Below are 20394 nucleotides of genomic sequence, written 5' to 3'. Positions count from 1 at the left end.
GGGGGATGGCACAACACGCTCTTCCGTTCTGATGGCTTGCAAGATCCAGGTTTACGTGCCCCAAACGAATCGGCGTTTAGCCTGTGCCTGGAGGTGCTGCCAGCGTGTCACGTATGGGAGTACAAAACCCGACGTTAGGGATGTACTTACAATTCATTTGTATCTCCCTGCTTTTCTGCCCTTTTTTTTTTTTTTTTTTTTAAAAAATCAATCTCAACATTTGCTAAAGGAGTAAAGCTATTAAACATAGATGTAACCACATATTCCTCTCCAATTTGATAAACTCATTTTATTCAGCAACAGAAAAGGCCTCACTTCTGGGCTGAAACAACTCCAAAATTGTTTGGAAAATGAGCATGCACAACACATACCTTACAATTTATTATAGCTATTTTTGCAGACCACAGACTCATTCACAATTTACAATCAGCACTATTTTTCAACCAGCCAAAGCAACTATGTCGTACAGGTCCACGTTCAGTATCAACAAGTAAAATCTTTAGAGTTATGATGGTTAATAAAAGCTCCTATAGCTCTTTACAAAACCCTGCACAAGTTTTAATGGGATAATCCTGTGAAAACAAACTATCACCTGAAAGTTATGTTTACTAGGGCTTTTCTTGCATGCAATCTGTCTCATATTAGTAAAGCTCAAATACCCTCCTTCAGGGCATAATAAATTTGGAGGTTTGTTGTTAATATATTTGCTATCTCACCAGGATAAAGGCAGGAAATAATTCTATGATATTTACTTATCTCTGTTGTTAACCTTAGTTACCTCTATTAGACTAGCAATTATACCACTACAAAACCATAATCGCTAGTCACAGCAAGAAGACAGTTCATCACAAGACTGAATTGATGCTCATTTTGACAATGACACAGGAACAATTAACTACTGCCACTTCCTTAAATCAGTGGGTTTCAACCTGTGGTTTGCAGATGCCTTTCGTCTATGGACTACTTCTAAGGGACCACAAAGGGTAATTAAGGAAAGTCTTGGCTTACTGTCAGTCAGCTTAAATTTGCTATAAAGGAAAACGCACCTTCAACGGAAAATTTTATGGGGTCCTAGAAAAAAAAAAAATGCTGGAAAATCCCTGCCATAGATGTTTTCTTATGCAGCAGAAACAGACCTTGGAATTTTTACAATAGTTTTGACCTCTTAACTGCTGCAGGTGAAGAGTTTTCCCAACAAATCTGAAAGTCTGAAACGATCAGGAATTCCAGGGTAATGTGATTTCTAGTGGCACATTCACCTTTGTAGGTAGGGTCTGGCAGATTCATTATCTTTTTTCAATTCCTCTGCTCTGGCAGTGTTCGTGGCTGTTAATAGAAGCCTACAGAATACTTCTATTCAATAAAATAGATTTCTTCCAAGAAAACATGTAACCGACAGCCTAAGTGTCACAGTACCCTCTTTTGCCCTGTTGCACATTACTTATTCTGAGTGATAAATTCCAGACTTTTCCCGGAAAAATCAAAACCTTTATGTAGACTACTACAAAACAACCATCCACTCTCACCTAAAAGGAATTTCTGGTTTCTCTGGAAATTTCTGAAAACATGTAACCAATTCTTTCCCACCTATTTCCATCAAAACAAACCAACCTCATATACTCTGTAAGAAAAAAAAAATAATAATTCTACAAAGTCATATTTACATATGTTTTCTTGTATGTCTAACCCATTGCAGAAAAAGGGTAAGTATATTGAATACTTCACCGTAGTTTAAGAGCAAGACACATGACATGTCATATCTAAGAGAATATATGACTTTAAAATCCTCAGAAATACAGTATCTTTGTAAAATTTTTGGCAATGCACTTGGTTAGTTAGCACATTGGCCTTCAGAGTAATCCTCCCATTCTGTATCATTTCATGGAATGCCAAATAATCATACTGCACGTAGATAAACAAATCGGTATCTTCATGTAAACAAAAAATAAGTAATATTACAAATCCAGAGTCCGTTTATTTATGTCATGGAAAGATTGGTAAGAGCTGTATGAGAGCCCCTCGGTCTTTTCCACATTGGGACCCCAGAAAACAACAGAAAAGAGTTTCATGTCTCCTTTTCCACAAAGAGAGTGGCTACGTGATTTTTCAAGACATTTAGAGGGAAAAAACTTTTGTGTTAAACTCAACTTTTCCCAGAAAGCTGGATTTCATCCCTGCTATAGGATTGCCATCTAATTCTAATTATACCAACCTTTTTACAAGTACTCATTAGTCAATCTATATTTTTGGGGGTATCTGATTTGATACATAGGTTTCTTAAACTGTGATTAGTTCCATGATTACTGTCACCGTATTTCATGGTCAGGGTAAGATTTGTTGAGGTTTCAGCTGCAATAGTGACTTAAACAGTTTCGCCCTGTCACACTATTTCTAGCCACTTATTCTTAATACCCTAATTATAAAAACACAACTTATTTGTTGGGCTGAATGGCAAAGGAAATGAGAATTGACCCAAGTTAAAAACAACATTTTGTCTTTTCTTTCCGAATTTACAGAATGCCTAATACTCTGAAAAATGTCACCTTTTAATACTCTCAAAATAGACACCCAGAATTAGTAGGGATGCTAGATCATCATCTTTAGCCTCCTCTGCATTTATAAAATAGGAATAATACAATTTCCTCATCCCATGAAGGTCATGTAAAGGTAAACTTATTAATGTTCATGGATGATTCAGATACTACAGAGGGAATATTAAAGAAAAGGCCACGTAGGATGCTATTTTCAGAACAGAGTTCAAACGGTGTGCCATAAATAGGGTTTGAAGCTATATAAATGTAACAATGTGGAGAAAAAAATTACTGAGTATCTGTTCATCCTGTAGACTGAATACAGCCAGCAGAAAAATAACAGCATGTGATCATTTAGTTAGAGGCTATGTGTTAAGGCATACGCTAAAGGGAAGTGTATCCACAGGATACAGGTATAGTTTCAGTTTTGGTTTTCCAAGTACTTGAAGTCATGAACTTACTGCATAAACCCTACAAAGAGAGAAAAATGGACCACTTGAGTTGTATGACATAGTGTATGAACATGTCTCTGGGCAATCTGCAGTTGATTTCTAAACTCATTAAAAAAAATTAAAAAACCCAAAGCAGTAGGTGGTGTAGAATCACAGTTCTGAAAGAATTCAGAACCAAAATACACTTTCTTAACTTTTTCCTGTGGCTGGCTTTGTGGAAAGGCCCCTCAGCTACCAAAGCAAACAACTGAATGATGTGAATTCAGACATGTAATGACTGTAAGGTCAGCACATGACCGCTAAGCATTCGTGACCCCAAATTAAGAGGTATTACCCTCTATCTACTAATCCTTGGGTCACAAATGTACAGCCTACTCCAAGAACATTAAAAATTCCTGAAATTTGCTTACACCCCACTGCTTGAAAGATAGAAAGCTAACATGCTTGAAGTGATCAGATAAGTGAAAGGGGCAGTTCTTTCTGTTCTCAAACACCGTGTTAAAAATGCCATGTCTTTCAGTCACTTTTTATGTTAATGAAGTCCACTATGATTTTATATTAAAGTATTATAGAAATACAACCATCTTCTGAAAATAAGAATTTTAATTTCACAGATCCTAACATTTCAAATCCAAAATAGAATTTTAAAGGACAGTGAAAAAAGAAGCTACATTCATCTTACTAGTAAATGCATTCAGAAGGTATTACTAGTATAATCAGATTCTGTGGGATCCACAAATTAAGTTCTGTATGTTGGCAGGGTGGCTTTAGTTTTTAAACTATGTAAGACTGTATAGTTATCTTTTTAGTGTTTTCACATCATGTAGAACATGTAAGAGGCTCCAACAGTCATTGTGTTGGTAAGATTACATAAAGGTCTTTACTGAGAATAAAATCCCAGAATAAAATCCATGCCATCATGACACGTTTTATGTCCAAAATTTACTTGTTAAAATTAATAGCAGCATTTACATTTCTCATACTTATTCATTACAAAAAATGGCAATTTTTTTTTAAAAGAAGATACTTCAGGAATGAGTCCTTTGTGGAGACCAAAGGAGTTGTGTTAATCTTCTAGCTGACACCAGATATCACTACAAACTTCATACCTAATATATGAACCAAAGATTTCAGGAAGATAGCAAATAGATTTCATTTTAGGCTCCTGAATTAGGATCTCCATGTAATCACTGGAGACTTTAAAGCTGTCTTCATTTATCAATCCTTCCTGTATCCCTGTCATTTTTGTATTTACAGACAATAGCACAGAAAGCCCCAGAAGAACTGAACAGTTCTGGCCACTCTGTTGACTCCTCGGTGTAGTTTCTCATTAGCTTCTTGTGAAATTCTCTGCTTCTCTGCCTGTATCACAAATTTCTGCCACTACACTCCTCTTTCACTATTCATGTGCCACCACCATCTTTAGCCTCTTTGCAGTGATCTTTGGACTTGAAACTCCCAATATGTAGTATTTCATTGCAGTCCATAACTGGCCCCTGCAAACATAAATTCTGGACACTACTTAAGTTGTATTTTTTCCTCACTTACTCTCTGCTTCTCCAACATCCTAAACCTCATGATAAAAGGAGCAGGAATAAGGGGAATCTTTCAGTCAAAGATGTGCAATTAAGAAAGAAGCATCCATCTCCAGGAAACCCCGTGGCTCGCTTCAGGGAATACCAATGGAATACATTCCTTACCTTCCTCCTACATCGGGACTTACTCTTGTTAGGGAAGTGAGAAAACTGACATATAACAGAGATGGCCATCTGGCAGACCACGGCAAGACCCAGCTTGCCAGGCGGCTTTATCTGATGCTCTAGCATGCCTGCCCATCACCAGATCAACCAAAATGAGGATAATGTTTACATACGCTGCAGCAGAAAGGTGTATAAATCAAAGCAAAATCAGCAGGATTTATAGTATCGTATATACAACTGAGCTAACATGACTGTGTTGATCTAGCCAGCAATAAAATTAACCTCTGAGTACCTGGAATTTACTCATTTCTAGGGAACAGCCCAGCTCATGGCAGTCTTCTACATAACCAAAATATCAAAGTGGTCGCTAAAACAACAGAAATCAGCACACTACTTACACCTCGGATACAAGGGCCTATATACGGGTCATAATGAGGTTACGTGACATGTCCCATGGGAGGAATCTCAACGCAAAGTGAATTTTTCCATTAAGTGGTCACCTGTGGTTATAACAATAAAATATGAACTTCTCGCTATATTTGGGAGAGAAACATCTGAACTCGAAAGATTTAATCTGAATATTGCTCTCTTCTAAATGTATTCTAAACCACTAATGCATACAGGGCAAACTGCAACCGGGACAGAGTTCAATAAACACAAGTAAAGCCAGAGAAGATCATAATCTGCTAAAAATCTGAGAATGGCTCGGATCTGTCCACACTAGCAGTAAAACAAGGCTTAAAAAAGCTCTGGATGTGAGCTTTGTTTGCATGCAGCTTTGGAATGGATTTTAATCATGGCTTAATTCTGGTGTATACACAGCCCAAGGGTGTGCCTGCATGACGTGCGTGCATCAGTCTGAAGGGAGGATACTGACAGTGCAGACATCCAAGTCCACTGCAGTATGGCTAGGTTCATGTGCTTTTAGTATCTTAAAGAAAAGTTTAATAAATTAACTGATTGTAAGTAAAATAGCCCTATCAGAATATGCAGCAAAAATTAATTCTTAGCTTATTTATACTAGTTTGGGCAAAATGTAATAAAAAGGAATTATTAAATAAGTTATTCTGTGATTTGTTATGAAAGCAGAGAACACTCCAGCAACTCTCGAAGCGTGCTCTCACCATCTTCCATTCCTAATCCTCATTACAAAGTTCTTATTCTGCCTCAGAAAGCAGATGGCAAGAGATAATGTCAGTAGCGATTAGGAGGCTTCACTGCCCTCAAGGACTCTTCTGCTATACACTTGTAATATTTTTTTCAGAGATGTTTAGAAACTGGATACTTTACACTATTTTATTCTAGGTATACTGTTTGGAACACCCCTGAAACAATTACACAAGTTTTGTTTTGTTGTTTGGTTTTTTTTTCCTTTATACAATGGAGAATGCTTTATTTTATATTAATTAAAAATAAAGACATTATAAATAAAACCTCCAACATTACTTTCATTCTACACATTGTAAAACTAAACCCACTTGAATTTCCTAATATTTTTAATCAACTTCCTCTAAACTACTTCCATGCTGCTGAACCTTTCATGTTTTTATGAGCCCAGTTCAACTCTCACTAACAACTACCTTGGATCAGATCCAAAATTTCTTCTAAACTGCGGCTTAGAGAAATCCTACCCATTTGGACAGGGACAAACACAAAGAACCTCACAAGAGTATATATTATGTCACTTTAGCTATGCAGAATTTTGTCTGCTTATGACCTATTTGAACATCAATTATATTTTTGCTATTATTAATATCTTTAATCTTGCTTTACAAGCTGTTGCATTTTATTAACAATACTAGTCTACCTAAATAAAATCCAAAGAGGAAATAAAATTCAGAATGAGAAGAAAAAAAAAAGCTGAGGGATAGCTAGATTTTGTATAAATAATATGTTGGAGATTCATTTTGAAAGTTTAGTATTTAAGATGGAGAAACGAAAATTACTTCCAAAAAGAAATAAGCCAGGATAGCTTGGTTCTAGAGCCTTGAGATACCTAAACCTTACCTTTCTATAGAGATACCGTCCAATATCCTCCTACAAAGCAGCTACGTTAATGGAAGATAAACCTGGCCTCTGTTGCTCATTAAAGCTTCACTCTGCCAAAAGCTACTATGCCTCAGATCTGCTACAGACACTGGCAAACGAGGACTCCCTAACATACTGAAGTCAAACTGAAGCAAGCTACAGAGCTAAAACATCTTTTTAACTAGTTAAACTAACCTGGAAAGGGTCGGGTGAGCACAAGCACGAGAAATTCTAGCTCTGGTGGTTCTACTAACGGTCCTCTACTTCAGAGGGAACTTGCATGCGTCAAAAGCAGAACAAATATATTGGTTTAAATTGCAGAGCATACAGTATTTGTAGCTATTAGAGAATGAAATAAGGAAATTAAAACTGGTCTTTTATTGGATTTGGTTCTGTAATTGACTATATACCTCACAAATTTTACTAGTGCAGTTCAACAGGTCAGCAAGTGAGTACTTAAAGGGGTACCTTGCAGCTAGCATGTGCACCCTTTTAACTAATACAGATTGAGAGGAAAAATTACAACCCAAGAGATTTGGGGTTGCATGAATTGCTTCAGAAAGAGAAACTGGAAAAAGAATTCACAGTCCTTGATTTAAGGGTGGACCAACCATCTGACTGAAGGAACTAACTGCCCAGTACGTTTATTACTCAGGTGAGCATGACCTTGATTGCCAAAAGCCTGCATTTGTTTTTCTAAATACATTCTCCTACTTGACTGATGGGCTAGTTCGGCCTCTCCTTAAACCAAAAGGGCTACACCTGAACTTCCAATTAAAGGGTAACAACTGGCAGATGTGAGGGAATATCTAGCAGGAGGTTGATGCTGAGCAGATGGGCTAGGGCGCAGCAACGTTTTCCATCAGTTTCCACCCACTGCTTTTGCAAAAGCGCATAATCATCACGAGCCTGACGCTACACTTCCTCAAGCAGCAGTACGATACTCCCTGCAGAGTGCTTAAACTAATATCAGAAACGCAGCTAACTAGAGTTTGTCTAGCTCTACAAGTCTACGCTGTTGACTGCAGTTTAATGAGATACCAACTTTGACAAAGAAAATAGTTTAAGTTTCCACTCTGAAATGTTTGTACTTGCACTGCATTGCAGCTAACTATGCCATTATCTGTGTCAATGCCCCCACCGGTGGAGCAATATTGTAAATCAGTCACTAAAATAATAATCTAGAAACAAGGCTTTTTCATATAATTTCAGTGATCTAGTTTAAAGTACAGCCTCACAAACATTTGTTCCTGAACAAAGACACAGATGAGGAAATGCGGTGAGGGATGGGAAGAGATGAGTGACTTACCTAAGCTATGTCCCTGCAAGCCCCCTACGTTTTGGAGCTATGTCTTCAGATTTTTCCTTTCTATAAAGCCAGAAGATCTGTTGTACAGGACTAAAGCATCATTATTTTGATAAGGTCAAGATAAAGAGACTGCTGTTTATTAGAGCAAGAAGAGGTGGGGTGCTGTTTCTCTCATTAAACTCTCATATGTTCCTCTAGAGCTTGTCTTAACCACTGAATGTAAGATACTCTATTTCGCATTACATGTTTTTTACTGCCTAACCAACAAGATACCTTTTTATTTGTATAAACGTCCACAGTCCCCTTTTAATTCCTGTTGTTACTCTTAATGTTCCCGAGTCTAATTACAGACTCTTTGAAAAAAAATACCTTGTAGCAAATTTCCATTTTTCATTTCACAAGCAACTTTTACGTCCTTAAGTTATGAAATACAGAATGTAATTTCCTGACATTTCTTCTCAGTACTAGTCATTACTTTGTATGCTTTTATTGTGCTCTTTCTTATTGTCCTCTCTTCTAGGAAGAAGAAACTCTTTCTTCATACAAGAGTTTTTCCTACCTCCGTATCATTGTCATAAGCTTTCTCTGTACCCCAGATGGTTTTACCAACATTACTGTTCCTTATCCCAGGCTTTCAAAAAGTGGAGTCTTGCCAGGGAAAAGCACTGAAAGCAAAGTCTCAGCTGACTTTTTTTGAATCCTTCCATGTAGGGCACAGATGGCCATGTTTTCTCAACCCCTCCCCTACTTCAGCTGAAGACCACAAATTCTCAGTTTATTTCTCCACGGCTCCACATATGCAAATGTTATAAAAATCTCACTTTCTTTTCCAATGCTTACGATGGAAACTTCTCTACATTCCGACTATATTACAAATACTTTATTTAGAACAAACTATCTATTAAATTCAAGTTTAGCAGCGTATTTTCACATATGATCTATAAATAACTTTAGACAACACTGAAACAAATGCAACACCACCATATCCTTCCAGGTGTCTCACCAGTACATGCTGTCGTATGGAATTGCTGACAGTCATTAGTTCACCTTACAGGAAGAACAAGTTGCAATATTTCTTTGCAAAGCAGCTTCTAATCACAGACTGTAGCTCTGGTAAATCTGGTAAGAAACCGCCATAATTTTCAAACTTTTTTTCTCCCTTGCCTACCCTGAGCTCGTGATGCAATTTTGCCATGTTAATTGAAATTCTAAATAAATTTTCAACAGCATCCTTCAGAACACCGTCTACGGGGAGTGCCCAGGCACAGCATTCGGAGAACAGACAAACAGAAGACAGACAGATTTAGTGAACACCTGTTAAATGGGGCAATGGCTCCAGCACAATTGTTTCCCACTTCATTTCACACAGTAATAACTTTAATGTCCTCCATGGACTCGCTTTCAAACACGAGTTCTACTACATCAAACAACAAAAGAGCTGAAAGCAAATTTAATTGTCTAGATTGCTTCCAATGATTTTTTTTTTATAAAAGCAAATTTACCTACCTTAGTTTTCCTTTCTTTTTTAAACTGTATATGCTCAAACTATGTTATCATTTTGCTTTCTGTAACCTTTCCCAACTGCGTATCATTCTCCTCCATGTTTTACTATTTATCTTGGCTATGATAAATTCTCTTACCTTATTCTCTTACCTATTAATGCATCTCTCGTTACTCTCTTGAATGTTCATAGTTTTAGTTTAGGCTTAGTTTCCTTTTGGCTCTTCTACATCCATCCTGACTTTTTTTTCTGCTTAACCTCTTTTTTTTCATTTTGCTCTCATTTAAAATATTTGCACTCTACTTTTTAGTTTTTCTCCTGCTCACCTTGTTTAGTCTCAGACTTCACTAAGATAGATGCATTACAGATAACTGTGTCGTGTCATAATGATTAGCAAGTATTTTAAACTATTTTAAAAATGTGATAGGTTGTGGGGGTTTTTAAATATGAGAGAATTATGCTAGAATTATTTAATACCTTGAATTTTTTGAATAACAAAGATTGGCAAATTTTGACACCAGCTTCTTTATTTATTTTTTTTTTCCATAATAGCAAAGTCAGATAGACTGCCCAGGAAATCACATTCCATGATTCCATTATGTTCTCTTTATTCAGGATGACTGGCATCTATCACACTTTTAGAAATTATTTAACTGTAAGCATGTGTGGACTTTTATTTTACACTGCTTACAGTCTTGAAGTCCAGACTTTAGTTGTAATTTCAATAAAGTAACTTATGTTCAGAGTTTAAAGAGATGGTAGGAATTGCAAACAAGACATAATGAGAGGATTATTATGGAAAGAATAGATTTTCCAAACTTTGCCTTCCCTTCCTATATACATATCTGGATTGGATATAAGTGAGATCAATGCTTTGGATTAACAAATGACGATACACTACCTAGGTAAAAAAAGTTTCTTTACATCATCACATTTTTGCTTTTTACTATATATTATCTTTGTCATACAGATGCACCTCTTCAATGTATTCCATCATATGTATTATCATAGAATCACAGAATTGTTTAGGTTGGAAAAGACCTTTAAGGTCATCAAGTTAACCTAACACTGCCAAGCCCACCACTAAACCATGTCCTTAAGTGCCACATCTGCATGGTTTTTACATACCTCCGGGGATCGTGACTGGCAGCCTGTTCCAATGCTTGACAACACTTTCGGTGAAGAAATGTTTCCTAACATCCAATCTAAACCTCCCGCGGCGCACCTTGAGGCCATTTCCTCTTGTCCTATTGCTTGTTACTTGGGAGAAGAGACCAACACCCAACTCACTACAACCTCCTTTCAGGTAGTTGCAGAGAGCAATAAGGTCTCCCCTCAGTCTCCTTTTCTCCAGGCTAAACCCCATCTTCCAATATGAGCATATTTTGATGTGTTATGAAACCCAAACTGAATGCTTTCAGCATTCTTAGAACAAGTTCTACTCAAAGGCATGGCTCAAGTTCACTTTTCATTACCTCCCTCATATTCCTGATTGTGTTTGACTGTCTTTGTATAGTAGTCTCCTTTACAAATTAAATCAATAAAAATTCTTGCTGAAAATTAGTAAAACCAACATTCCAACAGAATTGGATTTAAATAAACATGAATTTCTGACCATATTTCTTAGATGGCACTTCAATAAAAACAAGTTATTCTTATACACACAGAGTCAATTGTACACACAGAAAATTAGGTCTACTTTTGTTTATTCCCAGATTTTTCAGAATCTTTTCTAATAGGCCACATATCGCATTCCTTTAGAAATATTCAGTCTCTACTTTTCAAAAATGTCTTATATTGAATGATCCTTTTATTTTCCCTCTAGAATACCCACAGGTCAGGTTTTCACTTGCACCAATTTAATATAAGTACAGTTCTGTTGACATTACTAATTTTATTCTAGATTTATCTTCATATGAGATCTGAATAAGATGCTTAAAAATATGTAACGAAGGTCTGATTCCTCTCCCTTTCTCTGCTAATAATCAGATCCATACATGAGAAAACTAAATCAAAAGACTGCTTACAATTACCCAGTATTTCTTGATTCTAGCCCGCACACAAGTATTTCTGTGTGAAAGACAACAAAGGTTCTTACTTTTAGGAGGTAATTCTATCAGTGCAAAAAAATCCTGCCGCGACAAACACAGATGATGAAATTGTTACACGTGCAGCTGAGTTGGTAGGAAATGAATGTAGGTGGTACAGTAACACAGTTGTACCAATACACCCCGTAGCTCAGGTGCAAAACAAACGGGTTTAAGCCAGCGTCGGTATTCTACATGGACAAATTGAAACGGAAAACCAGACAATCACTAGAACTGCACGCTGCAGTCACGGAAGCACTTTTTGAGGAAAGAAGGAATCCTGCTGCTTAAATTTACACACCATCCTACATATCTTCTACTGTTTAAGAGACTTCCTGTGCTCCTCTGCCTGTTAAGTACCTACATGGTGCTTCCCAGGATTGCCTTGTTTTCACAGATGAGGAAAAAAAAATGTGTTAAACAATACCACACTTTTAAATACATGAAGTCCAATATGCCAGCAGGCTGGACCTTTCACACTCAACTTTGCTGAAGAATAATATTCCTGACAGCATTCTGGATTAGACTGTTAAGTTTCTGAGACTTCTGTGAACGGAAATGTTTATTTTGCCTGATACGAGGAACCTTACCTCCTGCACAAACCTTTTTCCATAGTCACAGCTTGAAAGCAACATAAAATGAACGCAGCATAGTGTTTTAAGATGCATCGCCAATAGTTATGTTTAAATATATACCTGTTTTCAATGCATTACACACACGTGTAGCATGGAAATACAAATATTTGCCAGGAAAAGCGAAGTTACAGATTATTTTCCAACCTACTTTTTATATTACGTATTTATGAAAGTTATTTTTTCTAAAAATTAAAATGCTCATAGAGTTAATAGATATCCTCCTTTCAGAGGATATTGTATAAATCTTATATTCTATATGGATTATAATTTCCAAAGAAAAGCCACAAGAAATCACCAAACATCAGAAATACAAATAGAAGCAATATATATTCAATTGTATATATATTTCAGGAACTGGTATCAAAACTCTTCTCCTTTTTCACCATGATCCATCACCTCTTTCTAGATGAACGGATATCTAACATGCCAACAGAACCATCTAGAAGAGCCCAAGTTGAGCGAAGAGTTTACAGAGCTATGATTTTCCTTCCCCTCTATTCGACACTCAAATTCTGCAAACATTTCAGGTCAGCTCGGATCGCCAGAAGCATCTTCATCACGCAGCGTACACAGACCAATCTGCATTCTAGCTTTTTCAGACTACATCCAATCCTGCTTAAACTAGAATTTCAAAGTAGGTGCTGCACAGATAACAACTCTGATGTTGCTAGTTAACCCAGTTTTCATTTTAGCCTTTTTTCCTGCTCTCTAATGTTTTTAACTTAATTAACGAGTAAGATATTACCAGCAATATATGACTAATAATCTAGCAATCTATCACTAGTAGTCTGCACTTGTGTGCATTCATACTGTTCATATCCACATGATTTTCTACAGCATTTGCTGTAACACCTTTGTAAATACACAGCTGTGGAACCAGGAGAAATATCATGGAGAGATTTTTCCAAGATAATACAAAAAATCCAGTACATACCAAGTTACGGGCACTGCCTTTGCTGCTGCTTCAATATCTTTATTTGACTAATAGCAATAGTTTTAATAGATTGAAAGTAGCATAATGCTCTTGAAACCAACATTTCTTTTTTTTCATCTGTTCACTTTCCATGGATAGGAGAGAGCGAAGACTCACAAAAACTGCAGTTCTGAGTATTGCTGGTGTGTTAGCTGGCAGGGAATGTTACTTTTTCAAGTATTTTCTGGTGTAAGGTGGAGTAGCCTGTGCTAAAGAGTAACGCACCATATCGACCAATAACGATCCTCTAATTCTTATTGTAGATCTTTCTTACCAATCAGTGGTTCTTAATACTGATTCATTTTGCTCCACTAAAATTTGTACTAGGGTGAATAGCTAGCCTACCCTCTTAATTTTACTTATCCTGCCAGGATAAATTCTGTGTATAGTACCTTTATGTATTTAAGTATTTCATTTGTTTCAGAAAGCGTCCTAGCTTCCAATCACTGCATTTTCAATTATTTGAAAATTGGATTTAAAAATTTTCAATCCAGCACAGTAATCTCATCGCCTTTCACATTTGTGTTGCATTTTCCCCAGCATTGAAACAAATGGATAAACCACTAATCGTGAAAGGACTAACTCTGCAATAAAGCACTAAAATACTTAAATTGAGATATATTGTGGAAAGCTGTCTTGACATACCTCAACAACTTTATTATCATTGAAGCAATCTAATTCTCAAAAAGCTGAGGCTCATCAAAGCTGTGTGAAATTTAGTTATTATCAGTTGATTAATAGTTTTAAATTAATTCTTACTTATTCAGACATCCAACCTTCAATGACAGGACAAAACACACCACTTTACCATTTAGAACAAACAGAACTGCCTTATTGGGATTTTTTTAGCTATTCCTAATTATCAATGGGAAATATGGGACTTTTCCTTGGGTTGCACCTGGTCTTTGCGAATGTCTACTTTGTCATGCATGATAAGAAGGGCATTCAAAATTTCTATCAGCTTTAACGGGATAATTATCACTAACTTCAACAAGTGGATTTAAATTTCTAAATCAGAAAATTATTCTAAAGGAGGGCAGTTAACATAACTAAGACTGTGAAGCCAATCAAAGACCCCGGAAAAATCTAAGTTTCAAAGGATATGGCTATTTCAGTGTCTGACAACTACTGCTATAGTTTTTAAGGTGTCTGTATCCAAACAACATCTGAACATTTATCTCTCTATACTCTTCCCTTCCCAGTTTACTTCCCATTTCTTTTTCCTACAGGTCTCTCAGAAGCATGGGAGATCCAAAAAATCGTTCAGTATTTTCTTTTTATTAGATACCAGATGCAGTTAGCATTCTCCCCTTTGCTCACATACTAATGCCCTAAAAATATCATAGCTTTGAAATAGTGAAGTAAGGATGCAATAGTATGTTGCATCTGGGATTTTTCTCTTTTGTTTGGGGGAGGAATTATAATTTTATCTTATTTAAAAGTTTGTGAGTTTTTTTACTTTTATTAAACTAATACTACAATTCTTATTACACACACACACACACATATATATAAAATGACGGAATTATACAATAATACACTGCAGCTGTATAAACTGAAAAATATTTTCAGATATCTTAGCAGTTATTCTATGGCACTAAATATCATACGGAGCTTTAGAGGTATATAATAGGGTTTCAGAATGGTAAAAACCCATTAACTCTTCCGTCAAACTGCAGTCTGTCTCAGACAAAAATATCCTAACCACCCCCCCATTGATTTGTGCTATTATAAAATATTGTGCTATCACAAACTAATACAAAGTACCAACTGTATGCAGAAGAAATACATGCATTTTACACTTCTTTGTATTGCTTAGAATGACATCCTGATGCTATCATTCAGCTCATCATGACATTCCATCAATCAAACCCCAGTTTTAATTATACACCATTCTGCTTTTTCTCTCAGAGCAAACACAGCGGACATGCAACGATCTATTTCAATTAAAATACATACTTTATAGAATTAAGAATAGGTTGGGAATCACTTTTAAATCAGCTATCAGCCTGTCAATTAACATTCTGAACCTCTGCTATTGACCCGGTACTGTACAAGCTGTTATTATGCGCTGTCCTACATATCATCTGTTCCCCGTGCCGGTCTGTTCCAGAAAGACAGACAGCTGCAAGGGTCTATCCCTGTTCAACCTGAGGACCATCTGACTTTAATTGTAGCACACAGCTTGATGCGGGTCTGGTTATGAGAAGCCAAAGTATCACACTGTAATAATCTGGAAAAGCAGAAGCCTGCCAACACAAGGCTGCAAACAGGGGCTTGGGCTGTCTGGCTGGCTGACGGGCTGCAGGAAATATGATTAATGAGCAAGGTATAATGATATCAGGAACCCGATTAGCACCACAAAAAGGTCACAGATCAAAGTAGTATGCATTTCATGAGCTCCAATCGTTGTATAAGATCTGTGGACTTAAAGAGGTAAACTGGAATGCAAAGGTACAAAATAGCTATGTGTGATAGCTTCCAAAATGAGCACTTAAAATACTGTAATCACTATTTTGTCTGAACCAGGAAGCTGTAAGGAAATATTAGCTGAATGAATCAGCCCAAGCCACATTGTAGCAAGCTCTTTTTTGATTGTATTTGTGAGGAAATGAGGTTTAAGCATTCTTCCTAAACACACCTATTCTACTTAAAAATAAAATGATGCTGATTTGGTGCTGATGCTATCCGATCCACCAAGTATTAACAGGAAAAGGCAATTTAATATTTGCATGCAATTTTCTCGGTTTTATTCCACTGCAAAGCCAGCAGATTCCCGAGGCCATCACCCATACCAGCACTCACAGGGCCACCACCACCATGATAAGGTTAACTAGGTCACACAGAATCAGTTAACGCAATTCATTGGCACAGAGGTTAAAATTTAATGCTACCAGACTGACCAAAACTGGATACCTGAATTATAGCAACAGTATCAGGGACCTGGTGTCACCACAAGGGATGGTGTCTGACACGCTTTAATACACGGTCACTTGGTAAATTGTTTCTTATTTTTGTAATTAACTTCAGCCTTAAAAAAAATAATAATCTGTTCTGTCCACTCATGTGATACTTGAAAATTGCATGTTCCTGTAAAAGTTCTTTGTTTTGAAAAACTCGAATTTATGGCAAGCTTTGTATGTCCTTTCAATACGCCATTTGATAAGTGGTACTGCGAGATCTACTTCCACAGCAGAAGTTATGAAGCCAAGCAGATTACTAGCAAAGTCTTTTTGATTAAAATAGTTTCAAAATTCACAATCACTAATGAATAATTACTTGGGGGGGAAAAAGTAGATGAGAAGGAAACATTAATTATATTTAGATAATAAATATGATATTTCAGTTTCATGAGAAATGCTGAGTGAAATTAAGGAAATGACAAAGTAATTTTAATCTTCATCATTCAAATATACAAAAGTTAACATACTGCTGTTTTCAGATTACTTTTTCTTGAAATGAAAGTTTAGGATATGTAACAAGCACTTCCCTCATTCTAGAGTGTTCTGAACTGCTTTTTATCAGGATTTAATAAAATAAAGATGCGCTTATTGTAGATTGTACATAAAAAGAAAAAAATACATTTGGAATATGGAATGAGATCATTACTCCCTAAGAGAAGACTTTAAAGGGATTTTCCATTTTGTGCCCAAGAGTTTAACAGTAATAATCGAAAAGCAGCTGCTTCCTGCTGATGAAGCACTTCATCCTGAGAATATAGCACAAGTGAGAGATATCAGAGAGAGCTGCAAGAAAGGCAGACAGTAGTAGCAAAGGCTTTGGGAAATGATGGAAAGATGAGGGAAGGGTAGATCAGAGTGTACAGAGAGGTGAGGGTGAGAAAAACCTAGCACCAAGGCTAGAAATGAGGAAAAGAAAATTAAGAGCTAAAATCCTAGAAGAGGATTAGGATGGAGAGTAACTTCACAGTGGGGAAAGACAGATCTGTAATTAACAGAATGAGAACTGTATTTTAGGCAAAAGCTAAAATACCACAGTTGTGAGAGATCAAGGCCACAGGCTGTCTTTGACAAGTCTGCTTAAGAACACAGCTTTTCATTTCTCAGGTTATCCTGCATCACCAACGCACGCCAAGCTCAGAAAGGTGTCAGGCTAACTCCCTAACCTACCACCTCTCAGCGCAACTTTAAGATCAAAAGTTGCGTTTGAATGTGGTTTGCCAAGTAGTCCTGCTAAATGTTAGTCTATTTCATACCTCGTTTAAATAGAATTTGCACATACTTCTACATGAAGCAAAACACTAAATTCACCTAACATAATTTGTGATTATTATGGTGCACCCCACAACTGCCTGCAGAAATCTAGGCCAAATAGCATTTCTGAAGACCACGGTATCACATCACCAGTAAAAGTGCAGTGTAAAGCATTCTGACAACTTACAAATCACAGATTTCTTCTGATGTGACTGTTCTGCAATTTTATGAATATCAGGTCTGATATTCTGCCAAGAACAGAACTTTTTCAATTCCCATTTTCTAACTTAGGAATATCAGGACGTTATCAAGTCTAAGTCTGGTATCTCAAAAGTTTTTTACAGTTTCCATGCCTTAATTCAGTATTTCCCAGTTAGCTGACTATCACATGAAAACTGCAACATCATTTTTCAAGATTTATTAAAAAAAAAGAGTCCTTAGTTTATTTATTTTAGAATGCCACTGATGCAGAATCCTTTCATTTTGAGAACAGCTTAATACAATGGCTTTGAGAATGTGCTGAAGCACCAACAATGATACTATAACAGCTATTCCGTAATTCTTTGCACTGCCTGGAGGGCACAGTGAAGACAGGCATTGCTAACAACAGAATGTTCCAAAACAGGGAAGAAAACAGTAATACAGGTTTGGGGAAGGAAGCAGGCAATGGAGAATTCAGTTTTATTCTCTTGTAAAAACCGCTCAGAAAAATATCAATTTAATGGAAGAAATGGAAGAGGTGGCAGAAGATTTAAAATGCAACTTTCTTTCCTGAGGCATTCACTAATCTTTGGAGTTAAAGGGATGCTAAAATTAAAAAACCCTAAAATTACATTTAAGTAATCAGTGACAAATATTTCCATGATTAAATAAGCTTTTTCAAGTCTTCTCTAAAGTGATGATTTTATTAGCTCTTTAGCACCGCAAGAGCTGACATACAAATAGGCTAAGATCTCCTCCGTATTTAGACCACACTCAAACTTTTTTTGAGCAATTCTGAAGAATGAGCAATGCTATATGCCTTTTTTCTTCCTAAACTTGTAAATCTAACATTTATTCAAATTATTTCAGCCATAGTCCTACATACATTATAAACAGCTATATATTGCAAGCAAAGATCCAAATGATTTCAGAAGAATCTTGCAAGACAAATGTTACTTGACAGACAATAGAAGATAGCCATCTTACCAGTCTGTTTATGCGAACAAATTCTTCTGGGGTTTTGGCCCATGGTGGAAGTTCAACATCAGACACAACTGTTCCATCATCCATCACTCCCAGATTGTAATTGTTGCTGTTGACAAATATCTCTGGGAGGTAATAGAATTCAGGAATCAGTTCCTATAGATAAATGAAAAACAATGCCATGTTATAAATTCTGACAGAGGATGCACTTTGTCATGTTAAAAAAAATAATCATTAGAATGGCACTAGGCAAAGAGAATATACAAAATCTTCCCACAGACATCCCCCTCCCCCCCGCCCCGAGGGGGGAAATCCCCTCTTTTATACTCTTTAAAATTTAAACCTTTAGACATGATAAATCCTTATCATGCTTTTAACAGGACAAAGAACTAAGACACAACAGGCTTTAAAACAAAAAAAAAGTCATAACATTGGTTTTGATTGCATATTATGCACAGAGAAACTTATAAAACTAAAGTAGTGAACATCACATGGTACAAATAATTTTTAGTAGAAAGCAACAGACAACCAAGGATGTTAAGAAGTTGGGGAAAACTGCTTCTTTCACATTTTAATACAATCCACATTTTAAAGTGTTAACGCACAAACGGCAGTCTATAGTTTGGGTGAAAGTAAAGTCATACGTATTAACAACAAAGGTGTAAACCCCAGTTATATTCTTAGTCTCTCTAACATCAGGGGTCTAAGAACTTTATGTTTAGGCTATTATCTAAGATTGTTCAATGCCCAGAAATAACTTTTTTTGTAAATTCTAAAATACCTGGAGTTATACCACATGTTCAGGAAAAAACCCAACAAACCCACAGTCAAAGCTGAATCAAGTCAATATTTTTCTTTCATGGAAAGGTCATTAACTGAATTATGTGCCCAGTCTATCATTACAGGGAAGAATCATGCATGATTTCATACACACACACACAAGAGAAAAAGGAAGGAATTTCTCATGGTTACAAGGCCTGTGTACGTGCTAAATTCCTTGTCAGGATCATCCCGGCTTTAAGCAAGCGTGCTCCGTAGGCCTGTGCTGAGCGGGACTGGAACGTGGCATTTAACACCTCCACGGCTGGCCAGTCCTGGCGCTTCTGCAGGCAGAGCCTGCTACACTAAACACGGGTGAGGAAAAAATGCAAGCACATACAGCAAAGGAATTCGAATTCCCAGGTCTTATGAGAAAAACAAAGTTATAGTAATGGCCAAACAAAGAATTTTTTCATCAGAAAATGGTACAGAAACTAGCGCAGAACTGAACCCAACATGCTAGGAAGCAAAACTGAGCTCAAAAACGTAAGGATTTTCTCCTGGATAACCGGAGTGTTTCCCTGTTTCGCAAACAGACATCAACTTTGTCAGTTGTCATTTATTTTGTAAAATATGCAGTAGGATATACGTAAACATATCTAAGTTAATGTGATTAGAACCTTATTTGCACACTTTTATAAATGTTTGCAAAGTCCTGGCATAGCACTTAATAGAAAAAGCCTACTAAGGCATAACATATATTTGTGCCCTTAATATATTTTAAAGGTGCTTTTTTTTTTGGGGGGGGGGGAACTTGATGTTAAGACTGAAATACAACCAATAAACCTGGCAATTTGATGGATTTAGAAAAATTGAGCCACTGAATTAGAGAATTTACTTCCTTTGTAACGAAAGGATCAATACACGTAATTGCTTCAGGAAGTGTATTTCATAGCAAATGACTGGTGTAAAAACGCTCTCCCATACAGCAAGTGCAAACTGCGCGCCACTTAAGAAGTA

General features: G+C 36.6%; 1 protein-coding gene across 8 annotated transcripts in view; it reads right to left on the bottom strand.

Moving 5' to 3' along the window:
* Window positions 1–20394, bottom strand: part of LRBA (LPS responsive beige-like anchor protein) — a 466837-nt gene that overhangs the window by 80338 nt on the left and 366105 nt on the right. For all 8 annotated transcript variants that reach the window (XM_054824979.1, XM_054824981.1, XM_054824982.1 and 5 more), the window contains one exon: window positions 18619–18771. In XM_054824979.1, the coding sequence (XP_054680954.1) occupies window positions 18619–18771 (153 nt within the window). The remainder of the gene's footprint in view (window positions 1–18618; window positions 18772–20394) is intronic.

The sequence above is a fragment of the Grus americana genome, chromosome 4, assembly GCF_028858705.1.
Source record: "Grus americana isolate bGruAme1 chromosome 4, bGruAme1.mat, whole genome shotgun sequence".
In the NCBI taxonomy this organism is placed as follows: Eukaryota; Metazoa; Chordata; class Aves; order Gruiformes; family Gruidae; genus Grus; species Grus americana.
This window is presented reverse-complemented; position numbering and strand designations above follow the sequence as displayed.